Source organism: Marmota monax, unplaced genomic scaffold, assembly GCF_021218885.2.
Source record: "Marmota monax isolate L192 unplaced genomic scaffold, Marmota_monax_Labrador192_F-V1.1 WCK01_AAM20220418_F8-fsc00320, whole genome shotgun sequence".
NCBI classification, from domain to species: Eukaryota; Metazoa; Chordata; class Mammalia; order Rodentia; family Sciuridae; genus Marmota; species Marmota monax.
The window spans coordinates 440,001-455,748 of record NW_026694783.1 but is presented as its reverse complement, the minus strand read 5'-3'; the positions used below and the strand labels follow the sequence as shown (position 1 = coordinate 455,748).

Sequence of the window (15,748 nt, the reverse complement as noted above, 5' to 3'; positions counted from 1 at the left end):
AATACAGGGCAAGGTGAGACAAAAAGGTGCCCACATCCTTTGAGTCTTCTGTCTCCTCTGGTCACTGCTGTCCCTGGTTGGACAGATGCAGCCATCTTGGAACAGTGCATGCTGTCCAGCTAGAAAACAGCCTCTCCCGTACACGAGAACTACCAAGATGGACTCCTTGACAGCCAAGTTCCCCGTCTCTGGACTGTCCTGCCCTATACCCCAGCGGCCGCGGGGGACTTCACTTTGCTCCTCATTTCTCCATGGAAACCCTCCCAGTCAGAACTGTGGTGATAGCATAGCCTCTGCTCGGTCCTGTCTCAAGCTAACTCAGCCAGACTTTATCAGCGCAGCACCTCCCGACACCAGCCATGTGCCCCTACATCAGAGATCGGATCTGAACTGGGAAGTAGGGCTGCGAGAGGCGGGGCTGTGAAAGTTGAAGAGCAGGGGCAGCCGCGGGTCAGTTCCAGGTAATCATCGCCTTGCAGTGTCACCTGGTCATCTGATTTCCCAAGAGAAGCCAGAAATTCAAACTTGTAATTGAAGTTTCCAAAAATTTTAACATTGGCAACTAAATTGTAGACCCAATATATGGGTCAAATGAAATGTGTGCAAACCAAATTTAACCTGCAAGGGCACCAATTTGCAACGCCAGCATACATTAGTCAGCCCAGCTTTCCTGTGGAATCGGTCTCATGATTTACGGTCTCAACTCCTTTTTGTAGCTTCCAAATGTCATTTCAGCACGTGGGAGTGTTAGTGTGAGTCACCAGTCCAGGAGATGCCCTGCATTCATACCATTCCTTTGGATCACTGGAGCCCCTAGGTTCTGAAAGAAGGAATTTGGCCCTGAACGCCATCAGAGAAGGAGCAAGAAGCTGAAATTGCTCCCCGAGAAATGGAAAGGCTTTATTTAGGCTTTGAGGTCTGTTCACAGTTTTGTTGCCTGAAGCAACACTTTTTGTTTTGTTTTGTTTTTAATTCTCCTCTCCTAACATCAGTTCTTAGCCTAAAATCTACACCTTTTTCATAAGGCGCAAAGAGGAGGGCCAGTTCTGAGCTGGAGGACACCTACTCGCAGGCCTGTCCTCACAAGATCAGCTCTCAGGTCTTGCCTAGCACAAGACAAGTACCCAAGGAGCCATCAGAGTAGCAACAGGGGGACCTCTTACCAGGTGGGTGCGTCCAGTCCCCAGCCAAGCTTTACCCTGAAACGACAGAGGCAAAAGGAAGCGAGAGGAATCTTGTAGTTCTCCTGCCCTGTTTCCCCACAACCAGCCCACCTCAAACCAGAACCCAGTCAGGGGAAGTCCTCTAGGGAATTCCTGTCTCACACTGGAGGCACTTTTACCTGGGGTCTGTCGATTTCCAGAGCGGAGAGAGAAGTGGTAAGTAAGGTGGTCTGTGTAAACCAAAACCAAGCCTCACGGACTTCAGTGCCAACCAAGGCGTCGTAGGTGTAGAAACCAGCAGGGAGCTGGCAGGAGGCCACGGGAGGGCCTAAAGGAAGTACTTTAAAAAGCCTGCCTTTCTCCCCTGCCCATATGGAAGACCTTGTCTTGCCGTCTAATGACCACCCTCCTTGACATTTGTATCCTAGATATGCCTTTCCAAAGCAAGCCTTCTCCCACAGTACTCCTCCCATGACAAGCAATATTCCCATTTCTTGTGTCTCTTTCTAAAGCCAAATGGACTAAAAATCAAATTCATTCTAAGATGAATTGCTTGATAATTAGTCCTTGGAAATTTGCATTTGAAAGAGAAAACCTAGGCCTCTCTCTGCGATGGAGGGATGTGCCTTTATTTTTTCAGCTCTGACAAATAAACTGTCTTGTGTGTAAAAAAAGAAAGAGAGAGAGAGAAAGCCTAAAATATATTTTACCTAGGAAACTCAAGCGACAAACTTCCAGTGGAGGAATGTATCAGGCAATACAAAAGTGAATAGTGGTTATCTTACAGACATGTGACTTTCTGGCTACTGCTTGAACCTTACCCCTTGCAAGTGACATTATTCCAGCACAGACCTTGCCACAAATGGGGAGGGAAGTATCCAGGAAGTATCTCAGGTCTGAGAACCAGAGGGTGCATCCTTGACTGCAAAGACTGCCCTTTTGCTCCTGTAGTTTTTCTTCCTTTGTTTCCATGTTAGTGGAAGTTGTTTTTGTTTTTGTTTTGGGGGTGTTTTTTTGTTGGTTGGTATTGGGGATTGAACCCAGGGGTGCTTAACCACAGGGCCACATTTCCAACTCTTTTTTTTTTTTTTGTATTTTATTTAGAGACAGTATCTCACTAATTTGCTTAGGGCCTCGCTAAGTTGCTGAGGCTGGCTTTGAACTTGCAATCCTCCTGCCTCAGCCTCCTGAGCCACTGGGGTTATAGGCATGGGCCACTGCCCCCAGCCAGTACCAGAAAAAGATGTCTATCTTAACTATGACTGAAGACCAAAAAGAAGAAAAGAAAAGAAAAACTGTGTCTTTTTCTAAGTGAAACTGCTGGTGCTATTTGGAACTAGTTGTAGAGCTCTAAGGAAAAGCTGCTGGTTTCCTTTTCTGGCTAGAATGTAAGTGTGTGTGTGACTGAGTGTCCCCTCCGATGAAGTAGCATCCTGCTTCACTGCCTGCACCTGCTCTGCCCCCGCACAAGTTGCTGTCTTCCCTCTTAGTCTTCCCAACAAAAAGGGGAGCCTGTTTTGGAAGGAAGAGTCACAGTTTTCAAGGGACTGGGATTTTCTTTCTATTTCTGCCATTTGGTAGCTGTCTTGCTGTTGTCCCTTAACCTCTCTATACCTCAGTTTTCTGTCCACAAACTAGAGATGGCATTTACCACCTACCTACCTCCAGGGGTATCATGAGGACTGTGCAGCTGGCGGCCAGGCCTGGAGCCTGCCAAGTGGTGCCACGCGGTGAGAGATTCCTCCAGCAGCAGGAAGACTGGGGAGAAGGCGGGTGGGTGGTCCCACTGCCCCCCCTAAGTGCCTGGCAGTTACTTGGTGAGAGTTTCGGTGTGCAGTAGACACTCTGGAGACCAGTTTTCTCACAGAAGACACCTTATGGTTAATAGGAACCAGAAACTCTTTGACCCTAAAATGAGTGAAGACAGGTTGGCAGATATTTTCATGTTCGGGAATAAGGTGCCTCAACTTCAGCTGCTGCCACCTGCTGCCCGTCTCCACTCAGAGGCAGCAGCATGTCTGTCCTCTGTGTAGCTCATTCTTCAGCGTCTGACTCAGGATGATAATCCCATAAGCTCCACTCGGGCCAACCTGAGTTCCTTCTGCTAGTCAGTTCCCTATCGGATGAACCCCAGGAGCTCATGGACCTACCACGGACAGCGGGACAGCAGGAGGGTGGCTCCTTCCAGAGGAAGAGGCTGATGGTTTGATAGCAGTTATAATGCCTCCTTCAGGGAGATCTGTGACCAGAAGAGACAGAATTACTCAAGGTTCAGTTAGAATGTTTCAAGCTCAGCTGAGTAATCCCCAGCCTAGCGTTTGGGACAGTGTGGAAGGGCCTGTCAGGTTTTGGCCCTGACTCTGGCCTTTCCACACAGGTAAAGCCTCCAACACAACATTGGATGAATGTCACTGAAGTCACTGGGAAAGGGGACCCACAGAGAACACTGACATTCAGATCAGGAATGGTGACTGCCCCTTTCTTGACTCCGGGGGTTCCGTGATACCCCCTCTCTGCTCTATGTGACAATTTTCTCTAGATTAATTGGGAATAATAAATTCTACCTCTCCCTCACAAGATGTAATAGGTCTTTTTCAAAAACTCACTAATTTGGAAATATGAGAAAAGGAAAGAAGGCAGTTTCCAAATTTGTAAGTCCATATTGTAAAATATATACTGAAGCAATGACAATGATCACTTTTAAATACTGCACAGATTAACTAAGATATGGATAAAAACGAGACAGTAAATAAAATGAGGGAAGAAGACGCGGAGGCAATAATAGTCCTGAATTCCTAACTAGGAACAAAGAATACTTCCAATCCTGTGAGAATTGTTTGTGGAAAGTGATGCCAAAGGTCTTCAGCTTGTCAGAACCCAAGTGTAGAGATGGATCGTTCCCTGAGACAGTCTCTGATTCACGGCAGAAGGGAGTTCACAGATCCCCAAAGAGATTATGCAGGACCTCTTCAGTCCACGCCATGAGGGTGGCCAAGAGCAAGACCAGCGCAGGTCCCGCTCCTCTCCAGTTCCCGAGGAGGATCATTCAGTGTGCACAGGGTAAGAATGCCCAGGACCCCAGAGCATCTCACATCCCACTCCCCCCCAACCTGCTCCTCTCTTCCCCTGACCCTGAATGACCTTCCCACACATACCATGTACAAATGATTGCACAACCCAAGTTAGAAAAGTCTAGATTAAAAAAAAAAAAAGTTTTGCCAGGTTGGGTGGAAAACCTCTGAGTGTAAATACGATCTGTGAAACATAGTGAGTGTGTGCCTCGAAGTGATAGGAAATAGATGGGGAGGTTTTCCCTTCTTACAATTATTGTTCAAAACTAAACGTGTTGGGGGAGGGGGGGAGGAAAAGGAAAGGAAATTGCCAGTTAAGCAGTTGGATGAGAAGAAAAAAGTTTTTATGAAAGGCAGTTCATTCCCTGCTGCTTAGACACCGCAGGTCCCAAAGGCAGAAAGGGTGGCGTTCAGTAGCTTCAAGTAGCAGAGGCTCCTAGGGACCTGCTGTGTCTCCGGCCCCCCAGCCTTCAGGACGCGTTCTAGAGCAGTCAAGAGTTCTCGGACAACTGGAGGGAGAAGTGGAGGGCTCCGCGGCTTCTCTGAACCTTTTCCCCCGTGAAACAGGAGAGTCCAGACTCAGCTAAGAAACAAACTCCAACAGACTGGGAATTCTCTGGCCAAAGAGAGGCATTCCCGGATAGTGGTCTTGTATTCTCCAACCCTCCCCTTTCTTGTACCAGAGCTAATAGTTACATGTTAGATTGTTACAAACCAAATAAAACTAACTTGATTTTACCGTCTTTGTTTGTTCTCTCGACCTATCAGCCAAGCTCCAAAGTGAAGAGACTGCCTTGGTTTCCAGCCACTCTGTTGGAATCCAGGGCCTGGGGAAGGGTGGGGAGGGGCATGTTGGTGAACATTCAGGGTAGAGAAGTCCTGGTTTGCAGTCTTTGCCAATTTCTTGGTGTGGGTTCTCCCACCATTACCAATTTTGAGCTTCCAGTGTAATATCACTGAATGCAGAGTTGGGAACAGATATGAAGTAGCACATGATTGAAGATTTCTACACAGTGGATATCAACAGACCTCTGTACTATGGTTTGAGTGCCCCCCACGAATCCGTGTGATTGGAAGCTGGTCTCTAGCGCGGTGGTTTTGAGAGACCATAAAAACTTTAAAAGGTGAGGCCTTAGTCCTCAGGTGGTTCTCATTGACTCCCTTGTAGTTGTAGTGTGACTTCTCAGTAGCTCTCACAAGAGGTGATTATAAAAGGAGCACGCCTGGCCCTGCCCGTCTCTCCCTGCTGCCTGGCTTGAGATAAACCTGCGTACTCCAGCACATGCTCCCCCATAGCCGTCCACCACGGGGCCCCTCCAGAACTGAGACAGGGTAAGCTTCAGACCCTTGAACCTCCAAAACTGTGAGCTAAATAAATTGTTTTCATTATAAGAAGCCCTTGTCAAGTATTTTGTTATAGTGAGGAAAAGGTAACTATATCTTGAAGACTATAGGTAATAGAAAAATAATCAGGGAATTGTAAGCTTTAAGTATTCATTTCCTTTGTTCCATCATTTTAAGTTTAGATTTATATAATTTGATTGTTAATAATGACTATATGAATAAATGACTCACAAAAATTCTGGAAAATTTAGCAAATGACTTGCCGGTTAGTACAAGCCAACCCCAACGCACCACTAGGCGGGATACGAGGGGTCTGTTTCCAGAAGAACATGAAGACTCCTGGTCAACAAAGACGTGGTCAGTTTGTTCCCTCTCTTTCTCTACACAGATCCCAGGGAAAAACAAAAAGCTTATTGTTTAGCCTATATAAAGAAGCAAAAGAGTCAAGTTTATTCTCCTTTATGTCAATGAGAACTTTAGGAAGAGTTAAATTTATTCATTAAAGATAAAAATAAACTTGGGCCCGGGTGGCGGCTCAGCGGCAGAGCGCTTGCTTAGCACGTGTGAGTCACTGGGTTCCATCCCCAGCACCACATAAAAATAAACAAATAAAACAAAGGCATCATGTCCATCTACGACTGAAAAAATAAAGGTGAAAATAAACTGGACAACCAAACAATATTAGCCAAAGTCTTCTGCCTGGGATTTATCATGTCACTTTTTGGCTCAAAATTCTTCAATAGTTCTTCACTGCCTCCCCAATAGATTCTAAACCCTTACCGTGACTTCAAGGCCCTTCATAACTCGCCATCCCGAGATGATATCTGCTCTCACCTGCCCACAATCTGCGATAGCAGCTCCATTTTAATCATGGGAACTCTCTCCCTCAGTTGAATATGATCTTAGTGGATGCTTATGTTCCTCCAACTGTCTCTGGTAGAGGGCCAAGTTTGTTTGTTTGTTTGGGATTAAAAACAAACAAACAAAGAAACTTGGCCCTCTACCAGAAATTGATACAGTGACGTTAGGGATGTCTATCCAAAACCCTAAAATATGTGGCTTTGGCTTCAATAAGTAGTGATGAAACAAATATCAAAGATGTAAGGATAGAGTTCCTCACCATGCCATGCAAATATTTAGTAATAAGACATATGTATATGTACATACGTATATTTAACTGAATATATATGTATGATTACCTATGATGATTTGCATACTGTACAACAAGTTGCTCTAAAACTTAGTGGCTTAGAAAAACACTAGTATGTAATATCTTTGAGTTTCTGTAGATCAGGAATTCTAGAGCATCTTGGAGATCTCTCATACAGTTGCAATCACATATTGATGGGGCCTGCAGTTACCAAAGACTCGACTGCAATGGTGGGATCCTAGTTGAAGGGACAGCAAGTTGCTCTGGCAAGTTCATTCCCCTCCCTTGGACCTCTCCGTAGGCTGCTTGAGTGTCTTCATGACCTGGTGGCTGGTTACGCTGAGCAAGTGATCCAAGAGATCAAAGCAAAAGCTTCAACAGGGGCACTTTACCACTGTTATATTCCCAATCTTTGTAAAATTTTGAGACAGGGTCTCACTAAGTTGCTTAGAGTCTCACTAAGTTCCTGAGACTGGCCTGAAACTTGTGGCCTTCCTGCCTCAACCTCCCGTATCATTGGGATCACAGGTATGCACCACTGTGCCCAGCTGCTTCAGTATCTTCTACAACTTAACCTTGGAAGTCATAAGCCATCACCTCCACAGTACTCCACTGGTCATCTTCCCTCAGACTGCCCCAATGACCATGGAGAGAATGAACTAGAAGGAACTAAGATTACACTGTCAAGAATGTAAGAAAATCGCCGGGCGCGGTGGCACAAGCCTGTGATCCCAGTGGCTCTGGAGGCTGAGGCAGGGGGTTCAGTTCAAAGCCAGCCTCAGCAACCCAGCAAAGCCCTGAGCAAGTTAGCAAGACCCTGTCTCAAAATAGAAATATAAAAAGGGCTGGGGATATGGTTCAGTGGTTAAGCACCCTTGGGTTCAATCCCTGGCACCAAAAAGAAAGAAAGGGAAGGAGGGAGGGAGGGAAAGAAGGAAAGAAAAGAAAAAGAAGAACATATCATGTTGGCATCCTACTTCTCCATAACATAATAAATGTCAGAAAATAATAGAACAGGGATGGGGCTGTGGTCAGTGGTAAAGCGCTTGCCTGGCACATGTGGGGCCCTGGGTTGGATCCTCAGCACCACATAAAAAACTAAATAAATAAAATAAAGGTGTTGTGTCCATCTACAAATAAAAAAAATCAAAAAAAGAAAATAATATAACATCTACAGGATACTGAAGATGAAAATCTAAACCAAGAACTGCACAGCAAGCCAAATTTCATTTATGAGTAAAGCTACTCTCAATTATTAAAAAATAAAATAACTTCAAAGAAAAAAATTTTTTCATGACCCACTCAAGGCAAAAGAGAAAATTCTTGTTAAAGAATTAAGAGGGCAAGCTGAGGCGGTGGCAGGCCTGTAATCCCAGAGGCTCAGGAGGCTGTGGCAGGAGGATTTCAAGTTCAAAGCCAGCCTCAGCAACTCAGTGAGGCTCTAAGCAACTCAGTGAGACCCTGTCTCAAAATATAAAAAGGGGTTTGGGATGTGTTCCAGTGGTTAAGTGCCCCTGAGTTCATACTGGGTACAAAAAAAAGTCAAAGTATGGAAGAGGCTAATAAGGATGCATACTGAAGACATTTAAACACAAAATGAATTAAATGTAACTGTTATAAGTACAGTTACAAGACAGAATACAAATTTCATAAGTGATTCTTAACACATAATTTTTAAAGTTTGAAATCCCAGATTGTACCAGTGTAGACTCAGGAACGCAGAGGCGGAAGGAGTAAGGAAGAAGGAGAGATATGGGACTAGGAAGGGGGGTGAAGGGACAGGACAGGGAGGGAACAGGAGACACAGCAGGATATTGGCCATAACTTTCCCAGCCAGGGTAACTCGCATCACGTACGACCCCGAGAGTGGGAATCTAACTGAATAAGTCATGCTTTATGCATGTATATTCTGCCAAAATACATTCTACTGTCATGTGTAACTAAAAATAAAAATGTTTTTAAAAAAGAAAAACCATGTGTGTGTGTGTGTGTGTGTGTTATATTAAAATAAAATGTATGTCTTCTAAATTATGAAGGGGGTGGGGGTAGAGGGAAGGGGCCTAAGAGAAGGTGAACCCTTGCAGGGCACTTCCCCAGTGACCCAACTCCTCCAGCCATGCCCCCCCTGCCTAAAGTCACCACCCAGTTAACATCCAAATGAAGATGGACTGATTAGGTTACAGCTCTCACAATCCATTCATTTAATCTATTTCTCCTCTGAATATCCCTGCATTAACACCGGAGCTTTGGGGGGACACCTCATATCCATAATACATGCCTAGGGTATTTAAAAGAAGGATAAGGTTTAATTGAGAGGGGCACTCTTTGAAGAGAGTTGTCAGGGGAGAAGAAAGCGTTGTGGTGTCCCCTTCGGCACCCCCTACCTCCTCCCCCTAGTGTGAGGGGCTCAAGGAAGACTCTTGAATTTTTCTGCACTAACGTGGGAGACCGACGTCTTCCCCACAAGCCATTAGCTGCCTACCAGACTGCAGCTGTCTGCAGGCCCAGCTCGGCTGCCATGGGAGCCACACTTGGAGGAGCTTGATGTGTGCCTCAGAATTTTCTGGGACGCAGACACAGTGAAAGGATTATGTTGAAACCCTAATCCCCAATGTGATGGAGAAAACTGTTTGGAGAAGTGTATCTTTTGGATCACATTCTATGCCATATTATTTTACTATAGCAAACAACACACACACACACACACACAAAAAAAAAAAAAACCCAGAAAGTAGGTTGGTTAAATCATACGATGCAATATTATTGAGTTAATGAGAGTGTTATAGTCGTTATCATGAGAAAGTGTTCACGATATACTTCCAAGTGAAAATATATGACAAAATATTATACCCATCATCCTAGTTAAATTAACATGACAAAATTCCTTATACTAGGTGGTTATTTCTCATAGCTCTGGAAGTCGTATGTCCAAATCATGGCACCAGCATGCTAATTCTTGGTGAGGGTCTTCCTCCTAGCTCATAGATGATAGCCTCTCACTATTCTCATGTGGCAAAGAAAGGGTGAACTCTGGTCCCTTTATCTCATTACAAGGGCACTAATCCCACCTTGGGAGCTTTACCTTCATGACTTCATCTACATCTAATTATGTCACGAGGGCCCCACCTCCAAGCCATCACATTGAGGATTAGTGTTTCAACATATGAATTTTGGGGGGCCCAAATCTTCAGTCCACTAAATTTATTGTAGTGCATTTTGGGGAAAATGCAGAAGTGTATGTGTGTGCGTGTATCAGGGTAACAAATAAGAAGGAATATCTCAGACTTTGAAACATGCTAGCTTTACACTGCTTTGTGATTGTCTTACCAAAATCCTGGTGGTAAGTCACAGTCCAGTGATTAAGTTGGGGATTTCTGTAAAATGAATGAATGCCCCTTTCATTAGTCATTCCAGGGAAAGGTTAGTCCTGAAACAGAGAGAATTTTCTGCCCCACCCAGGTGTAGAGGACAGGTGACTCAATATTTAGAACAATTCGTATGGTAAGAACATGCACATCATAAATTTTATTTATGAACTTCAACTAACATTCAATTTGAAATTTCATCTCTATATAGTCTTCCCTTTTGTTCAAAAATTATATGGGTCAAAGTAATTCTGCAAAATCATATTTAATAGGCTCTCCCAGTATTCTGCACTATCACGCAACCTTGAATGTTAATAAGGTGCAAGCTGTGTGGGGTTTCCTACTAGATGTAGCCAGAAACACAAAGTTCTCTGGTTTAAGACACTCCATAGTAAGGTTGCCTCCATAGCTCCCTTGTGTTCTGGACCAGGGACTGGACATCTGATAGTAAATTTGGTTGCTTGATAGGGTAAAACTCAATTCAAAGAAAGAGAAACACCTTCCCTTATGTGTAATGAGTTATTCTAGGGGATTCAGATTATAGCAGATCTGAATAACCAGATTCTGGATACCAGGGATCCCTTGAGGCCCTTGCAGGTCTTGATTGCAGCCTGGGCTGGACAGTTTAAGACAGTAAGACAACAGGGACTACACGCACTAGCTAGGGCTCTGGGGCGGATATAGACTGCACAGCAGTACATTAAGCCTTCAGGAAATGAGTACTGAATGAATAAAGTAGTAAGTCAGTCCATATTTGAAGCACTATAATAGGGTGGATGTTAAGGGTAGGGGTGTTTCATACTCGATTCCTGAGGAATCGTTTCTTGTTTTTAATTTAAGTCTTCATTAACTTCCAGTTCTTAGCCTTACTTCGCTCTCTTGAGGCCACGTGGATTCTACTCTTCTCATGGAGACAGCTGTCTTCAGTCCCCTCCCTTCTCACTTGGCAGCTCACCTCAGCCCACCTTGGAGCACGCTCTTGGAGGTGCTTGCCACAGCACCAGGGCCAGCGCTCCCCTCCTAGCTCACCCTCCTGGATCTCCTGCCAGGGTGACACAAAGGCGCAGACTACCGCAGGGGTACTGAGAACCCGAGGTCACCCTCCCTAATACAGATGGCGCTGTTCTGAGGACCCAGCAGAGGCTTCCTCGGTTCACTACAGGCACTAATCATCTCGTGTGCCTGTCCGTTCTTCCCTCACGAGTAATTCTGCAGTGATATTTGTGGAACCAAGTAAAGGTGATGACATTTAGAACTCAGGGCTGTACTCCGGCCGAAGTCATTACAGTGATGTGTGCATCGATTGATTGATTGATTGATTTTGCAATGCCGGGCATCTTCTTAGTCGTGACATTATGTTGAATAGAATCAGCATTTAAAACAAGACCGGCCTCGGCCTCAGAACCAGACACTGCCCAGCCTTGGGTTCTTCAGTGCACAATATAACCCGCCCCCTCTGGCCCAGCCACCCAGCTAAACCCCGCCCCCTTGGCCGGCCTCCCAGTTCAGCCCCACCCTTTAAATCCCGCCCCGGCTCAGCCCCGCCCCTCCGCCGGCCATCCCGGCTAAGCCCCGCCCCTGGGCGCCGCGCCCGCTCCGCCCACTCTCGACCTGAGGCGGAAGGCACGAGATACGGAAGCTGATTGGTCGGCTGCGGCGCAGCTTGATGGCGTCGGGCAGGAGCGCCGCTGTCCCCGCGGCGGCCTCCGGGCGAAGGCCAGCAGCGTTAGTGGGCCGGCGGCCCGAGCGGTCGTGCCCTGGGGAGTGGGAAGTGGAAACATGAACGCTCCTGACGTCTGCCATGAGTTTCCTGATAGACTCCAGCATCATGATAACCTCCCAGGTGGGTCTCCACCCCGCCCGGCGCCTCGGCCTCCTGGGCCGGAGTGCCCCCGGGGGTCAGCGCGGCGAGCTGGCCGCGGGCCCTTCCTCTTCGCCGTCGGTGCGGGCAGTGCCAGTGCCCTCTCACGGGCAGGGGGCTCGCCGGCCCGGGCTCCCTCGGCCCCGGCTCCCGGGGCGGGCGCCCCGCTCTCCGGCCAGCCCCAAGGGCAGCCGCTGGAGCGCGGGGCCGGGTGCCGTTGGCGTCCGGCCGGGCCCGCGTGCGGAGGGCTGCGCGCGGTTCAGAGCACGCGGTCGGGTTCCGCCGCAGGCCCGGCCGTGCGTCGGCGGCGGCTGCAGCGGCCCCGAGCTGTGGAGCCGCTGGCTTTAGGCGGCGTGTGCGGTGCTCGGTGTTTCTTCCTACGCTGACCACAAAGTGCACGGCTTCCTTCACGCACTTGCTCCTTTGTTTCTGGAGAGCCTGTCTTGCCCGAAACTGGAGACCCTTCTCCAAGGGCTTGCACTCAGAACATCTGTAGATCTGACTTCTGACTGTTCACTTTTATCTCCTGTTTTTCAAATACTTTTGAAGTATTTTTTTCTTTCAAATGGCAGATGACAGAGACATTTCCGTTTGAGTGCTTAAAGTGACATTAAAAATGTGTTTAATATTTTTTTTATCTCTTCATCATCGTGCTCCTATCTGTAGAATATCATCCTTGTCTCTTCAAAAAAAAAAAAATTTTAGCAGTGCTAAGAACATACGAGCTCACGCCTGTGATCCCAGCGGTTTGAGAGGCTGAGACAGGAGGATCGCAGGTTCAAAGCCAGCCTCAGCAAAAGCGAGGTGCTAATCAACTCAGTGAGACCCTGTCTCTAAATAAAATACAAAATAGGGCTGGGGATGTGGCTCAGTGGTGGAGTGCCCCTGGGTTCTATCCCCAGTATCAACAAGGAAAAAAAAAAAGAATATGAAATGAGTCAGGTACAGTGGCACAGGCCTAGAACCCCAGTGACTCAGGAGGCTGAGGCAGGAGGATTCCAAATGCGCCACTTAGCGACAGACCCTGTTTCAAACAACGTTTATTGGTTTCCATATGTTGCACTAAACTTGCATCCCTGGGATGAACCCCACTGGATCGAGGTGCACTATCTTTTTAATATGTTTTTGTATGCGATTTGCCAGAATTTTATTAAGAATTTTTGCATCTGTTCATCAGGGATGTTGGTCTGAAGTTTTCTTTCTTTGATGTGTATTTGTTTGGTTTTGGTATCAGGGTGACATTAGCCATATAGAATGAGTTTGGAAGGGTTCCCTCCTTGGAGGAATATTGGTGTTAATTCTTCTTTGAAGGTCTTATAGAACTGGCTGAGAATCCATGTGGTCCTGGGCTTTTCTTGGTTGGAAGGCTTTTGATGGTGTCTTCTGTTTCCTTGCGTGAAATTGATCGGTTTAAATCATGTATGTCCTCCTGGTGCAGTTTGGGTAGGTCATATGTCTGTAGAAATTTGTCAATATCTTCAAACTTTTCTATTAAATTTTCAAAATAGTTTCTAATTATCTCCTGTGTTTCAGTAGTGTCTATCATGACATTTCCTTTTTCATCACATATTTTATTGGGTTTTCTCTTTCTCTTAGTTAGCATGGCTATGGGTTTATCAATTTTATTTATTTTTTCAAAGAACCAGCTTTTTTGTTTTGTCAGTTTTTTGAATTGTTTCTTTCAGTTTCATTGATTTCACCTCTGAATTTAATTATTTCCTCTCTTCTGCTTTTGGTGTTGATTTATTCCTGTTTTTCTAGGGTTTTGAGATGTAATGTTAGGTCATTTAGTCATTGACTTTTTATTCTTTTTTTAAACATATTTTTAGTTGTAGATGGACACAATATTTTATTTATTTTTTTTTATGTGATGCTGAGGATCAAACCCAGATCCTCACATGTGCTGAGCACTTTCTCTACCACTGAGTTACAGCCCCAGCCAGACTTTTTATTCTTTTAACAAATGGCTCAATGCAATGAACTTTCCTCTTAGTACTGCCTTCATAGTGTCCCAGAGATTTTAACATTTTTTTTTGAATTTTTAATATTTTTTTTTTTTTAGTTTTTGGCGGATACAACATCTTTGTTTGTTTGTGGTGCTGAGAATCGAATCCGGGCCACACACATGCCAGGCGAGCGCGCTACTGCTTGAGCCACATCCCCAGCCCAAGATTCTGACATATTACATTGGTATTCTCACTTACCTCTGATTTCTTCTGCTGTCCATTCATCATTCAGTAGAGTATTGTTTAGGGGCTGGAACTGTAGCTCACGGAGCTGGGAGCGCCCAGCTCTCTCCACTCTCTCCAACCTGTGCTTCCCCAGGCGGAGTGCTCCCCGCCTGACTTCTGCTGCTTCTTCAGGATTGCCTGACGCAGACTGGCCATGCAGACCCTGTCGCTCTCTGACAGATCTGGGCTTGTCGCAGTTCCCGAGGTCTCAGGGCCTTCCAGCTCAGAGAAGCCACCAGGTTGCACTCACACAAAGGAGCAACTCAGGAAGAAGCAGCAAGATGGTGGTGGCTGGCACTCCCAGCAGGTAGACCTTAGGTCAGCCAACCCTCAGGCACCCCAACACTGGTCCTGCAGGCCCTGGCCAGTGTCCCTAGACAGAGTCGGCTGTGCCCCAGTGGCAGCAGACCTTCAGGTACTCTGGCCCTCAAGGCCCTGGACTGTGTCCCAGGAGGGAGGTGGCCACATGCAACCCCACCTCCAGGCACTCTGGCAGTGGACCGCTGGGTGGCAGCGGCAGCCCCCTCAGGGGCACTTTTTGCCTGACCCCTACTCCCAACCAACGTAGGCTTCATTCTGGACACCTTCTTCCTCATTTCCACTGTATTTTCTTCTCTTTATCACTGTTGTTCATTTGTGATTTTATCTGTGGACTCACAAAGTCCAAGGTATTATCTCTCTTGTTCTCTCTGGTATTCCATAGTATCCAGGTCATTTGCTGGAATAACAGGGCCTGGTAAGTATCAATATAATAAAAAGCACCTTTCTAGAGAGATTCGGTTACCTTGGAAGAAACCCTCCCCCCATTTTTTTCCTGTTTGTATGAATTGAAAGGTTTATTTGAAATGAAATCTGAAATCAGAGGTCACATCAACTTGTAAGCCTCAAGCAGAGTCTTTCTGTTGAAGTTGTTCACCATGCCACAAGATAAAATTTAAACTCCTCAATATGGCTTATAGTGTCCCTTTTGTTGGGACCATGGCATTTAGCTCTTCAGCATGGCTCTTCACTTCATGCACTACTTCCTAAACTACTTTATCTTGCCAATAATTAAACCCAGGGCACTTAACTACCAAGCCATATCCCATATCCCCATCCCTTTTTTATGTTCCACTTTAAGTTGCTGAGACTGGCTTTGAACTTGCCATCCTCCTGCCTCAGCCTCCCGACCTGCCGGGACTACACGTGTGCCCAAGCTGCCCGGCTTTCCATAACCTGAACGGTCTGTCGTGCCCCAGGTTTCCACACAGTCTCCTCTGCCTTTCTGGATCTGCCCCATATCCCTCCCCTCTTACTCCTGGCTTACTTCTGTTTGGTCTTCAGATCTGTTTGGACATCCAAGGCTGGATTCGGTAGGTGTCCCCGTAAGGGCTACCATGATGTCCTTGACCTGCTTCCCTTCCATCAGTGCTGCCACATGGTGACCACTTGTTCACCTCCTCCATAGAGTATGGACCCCAAGAGCAGCAGCCAGGCTTTCTTGTTCACCATTCTGTCCCAGGATCTGGCATAAATAATCAATATGATACATATTAAATGAAAAAAATATTGAATCTACAAATG

The 15,748-nt window shown here is 46.2% G+C and overlaps 1 protein-coding gene across 1 annotated transcript in view; it reads left to right on the top strand.

Annotated features, from left to right (window-relative positions):
- The first annotated feature begins 11,748 nt into the window (after positions 1-11,748).
- Gpr89a (G protein-coupled receptor 89A) overlaps positions 11,749-15,748 on the top strand; it is a 41,927-nt gene continuing 37,927 nt past the window's right edge. The window contains exon 1 of the mRNA XM_046425809.1: positions 11,749-11,936. Coding sequence (XP_046281765.1) covers positions 11,895-11,936 — 42 coding nt within the window. The 5' untranslated portion in view covers positions 11,749-11,894. The remainder of the gene's footprint in view (positions 11,937-15,748) is intronic.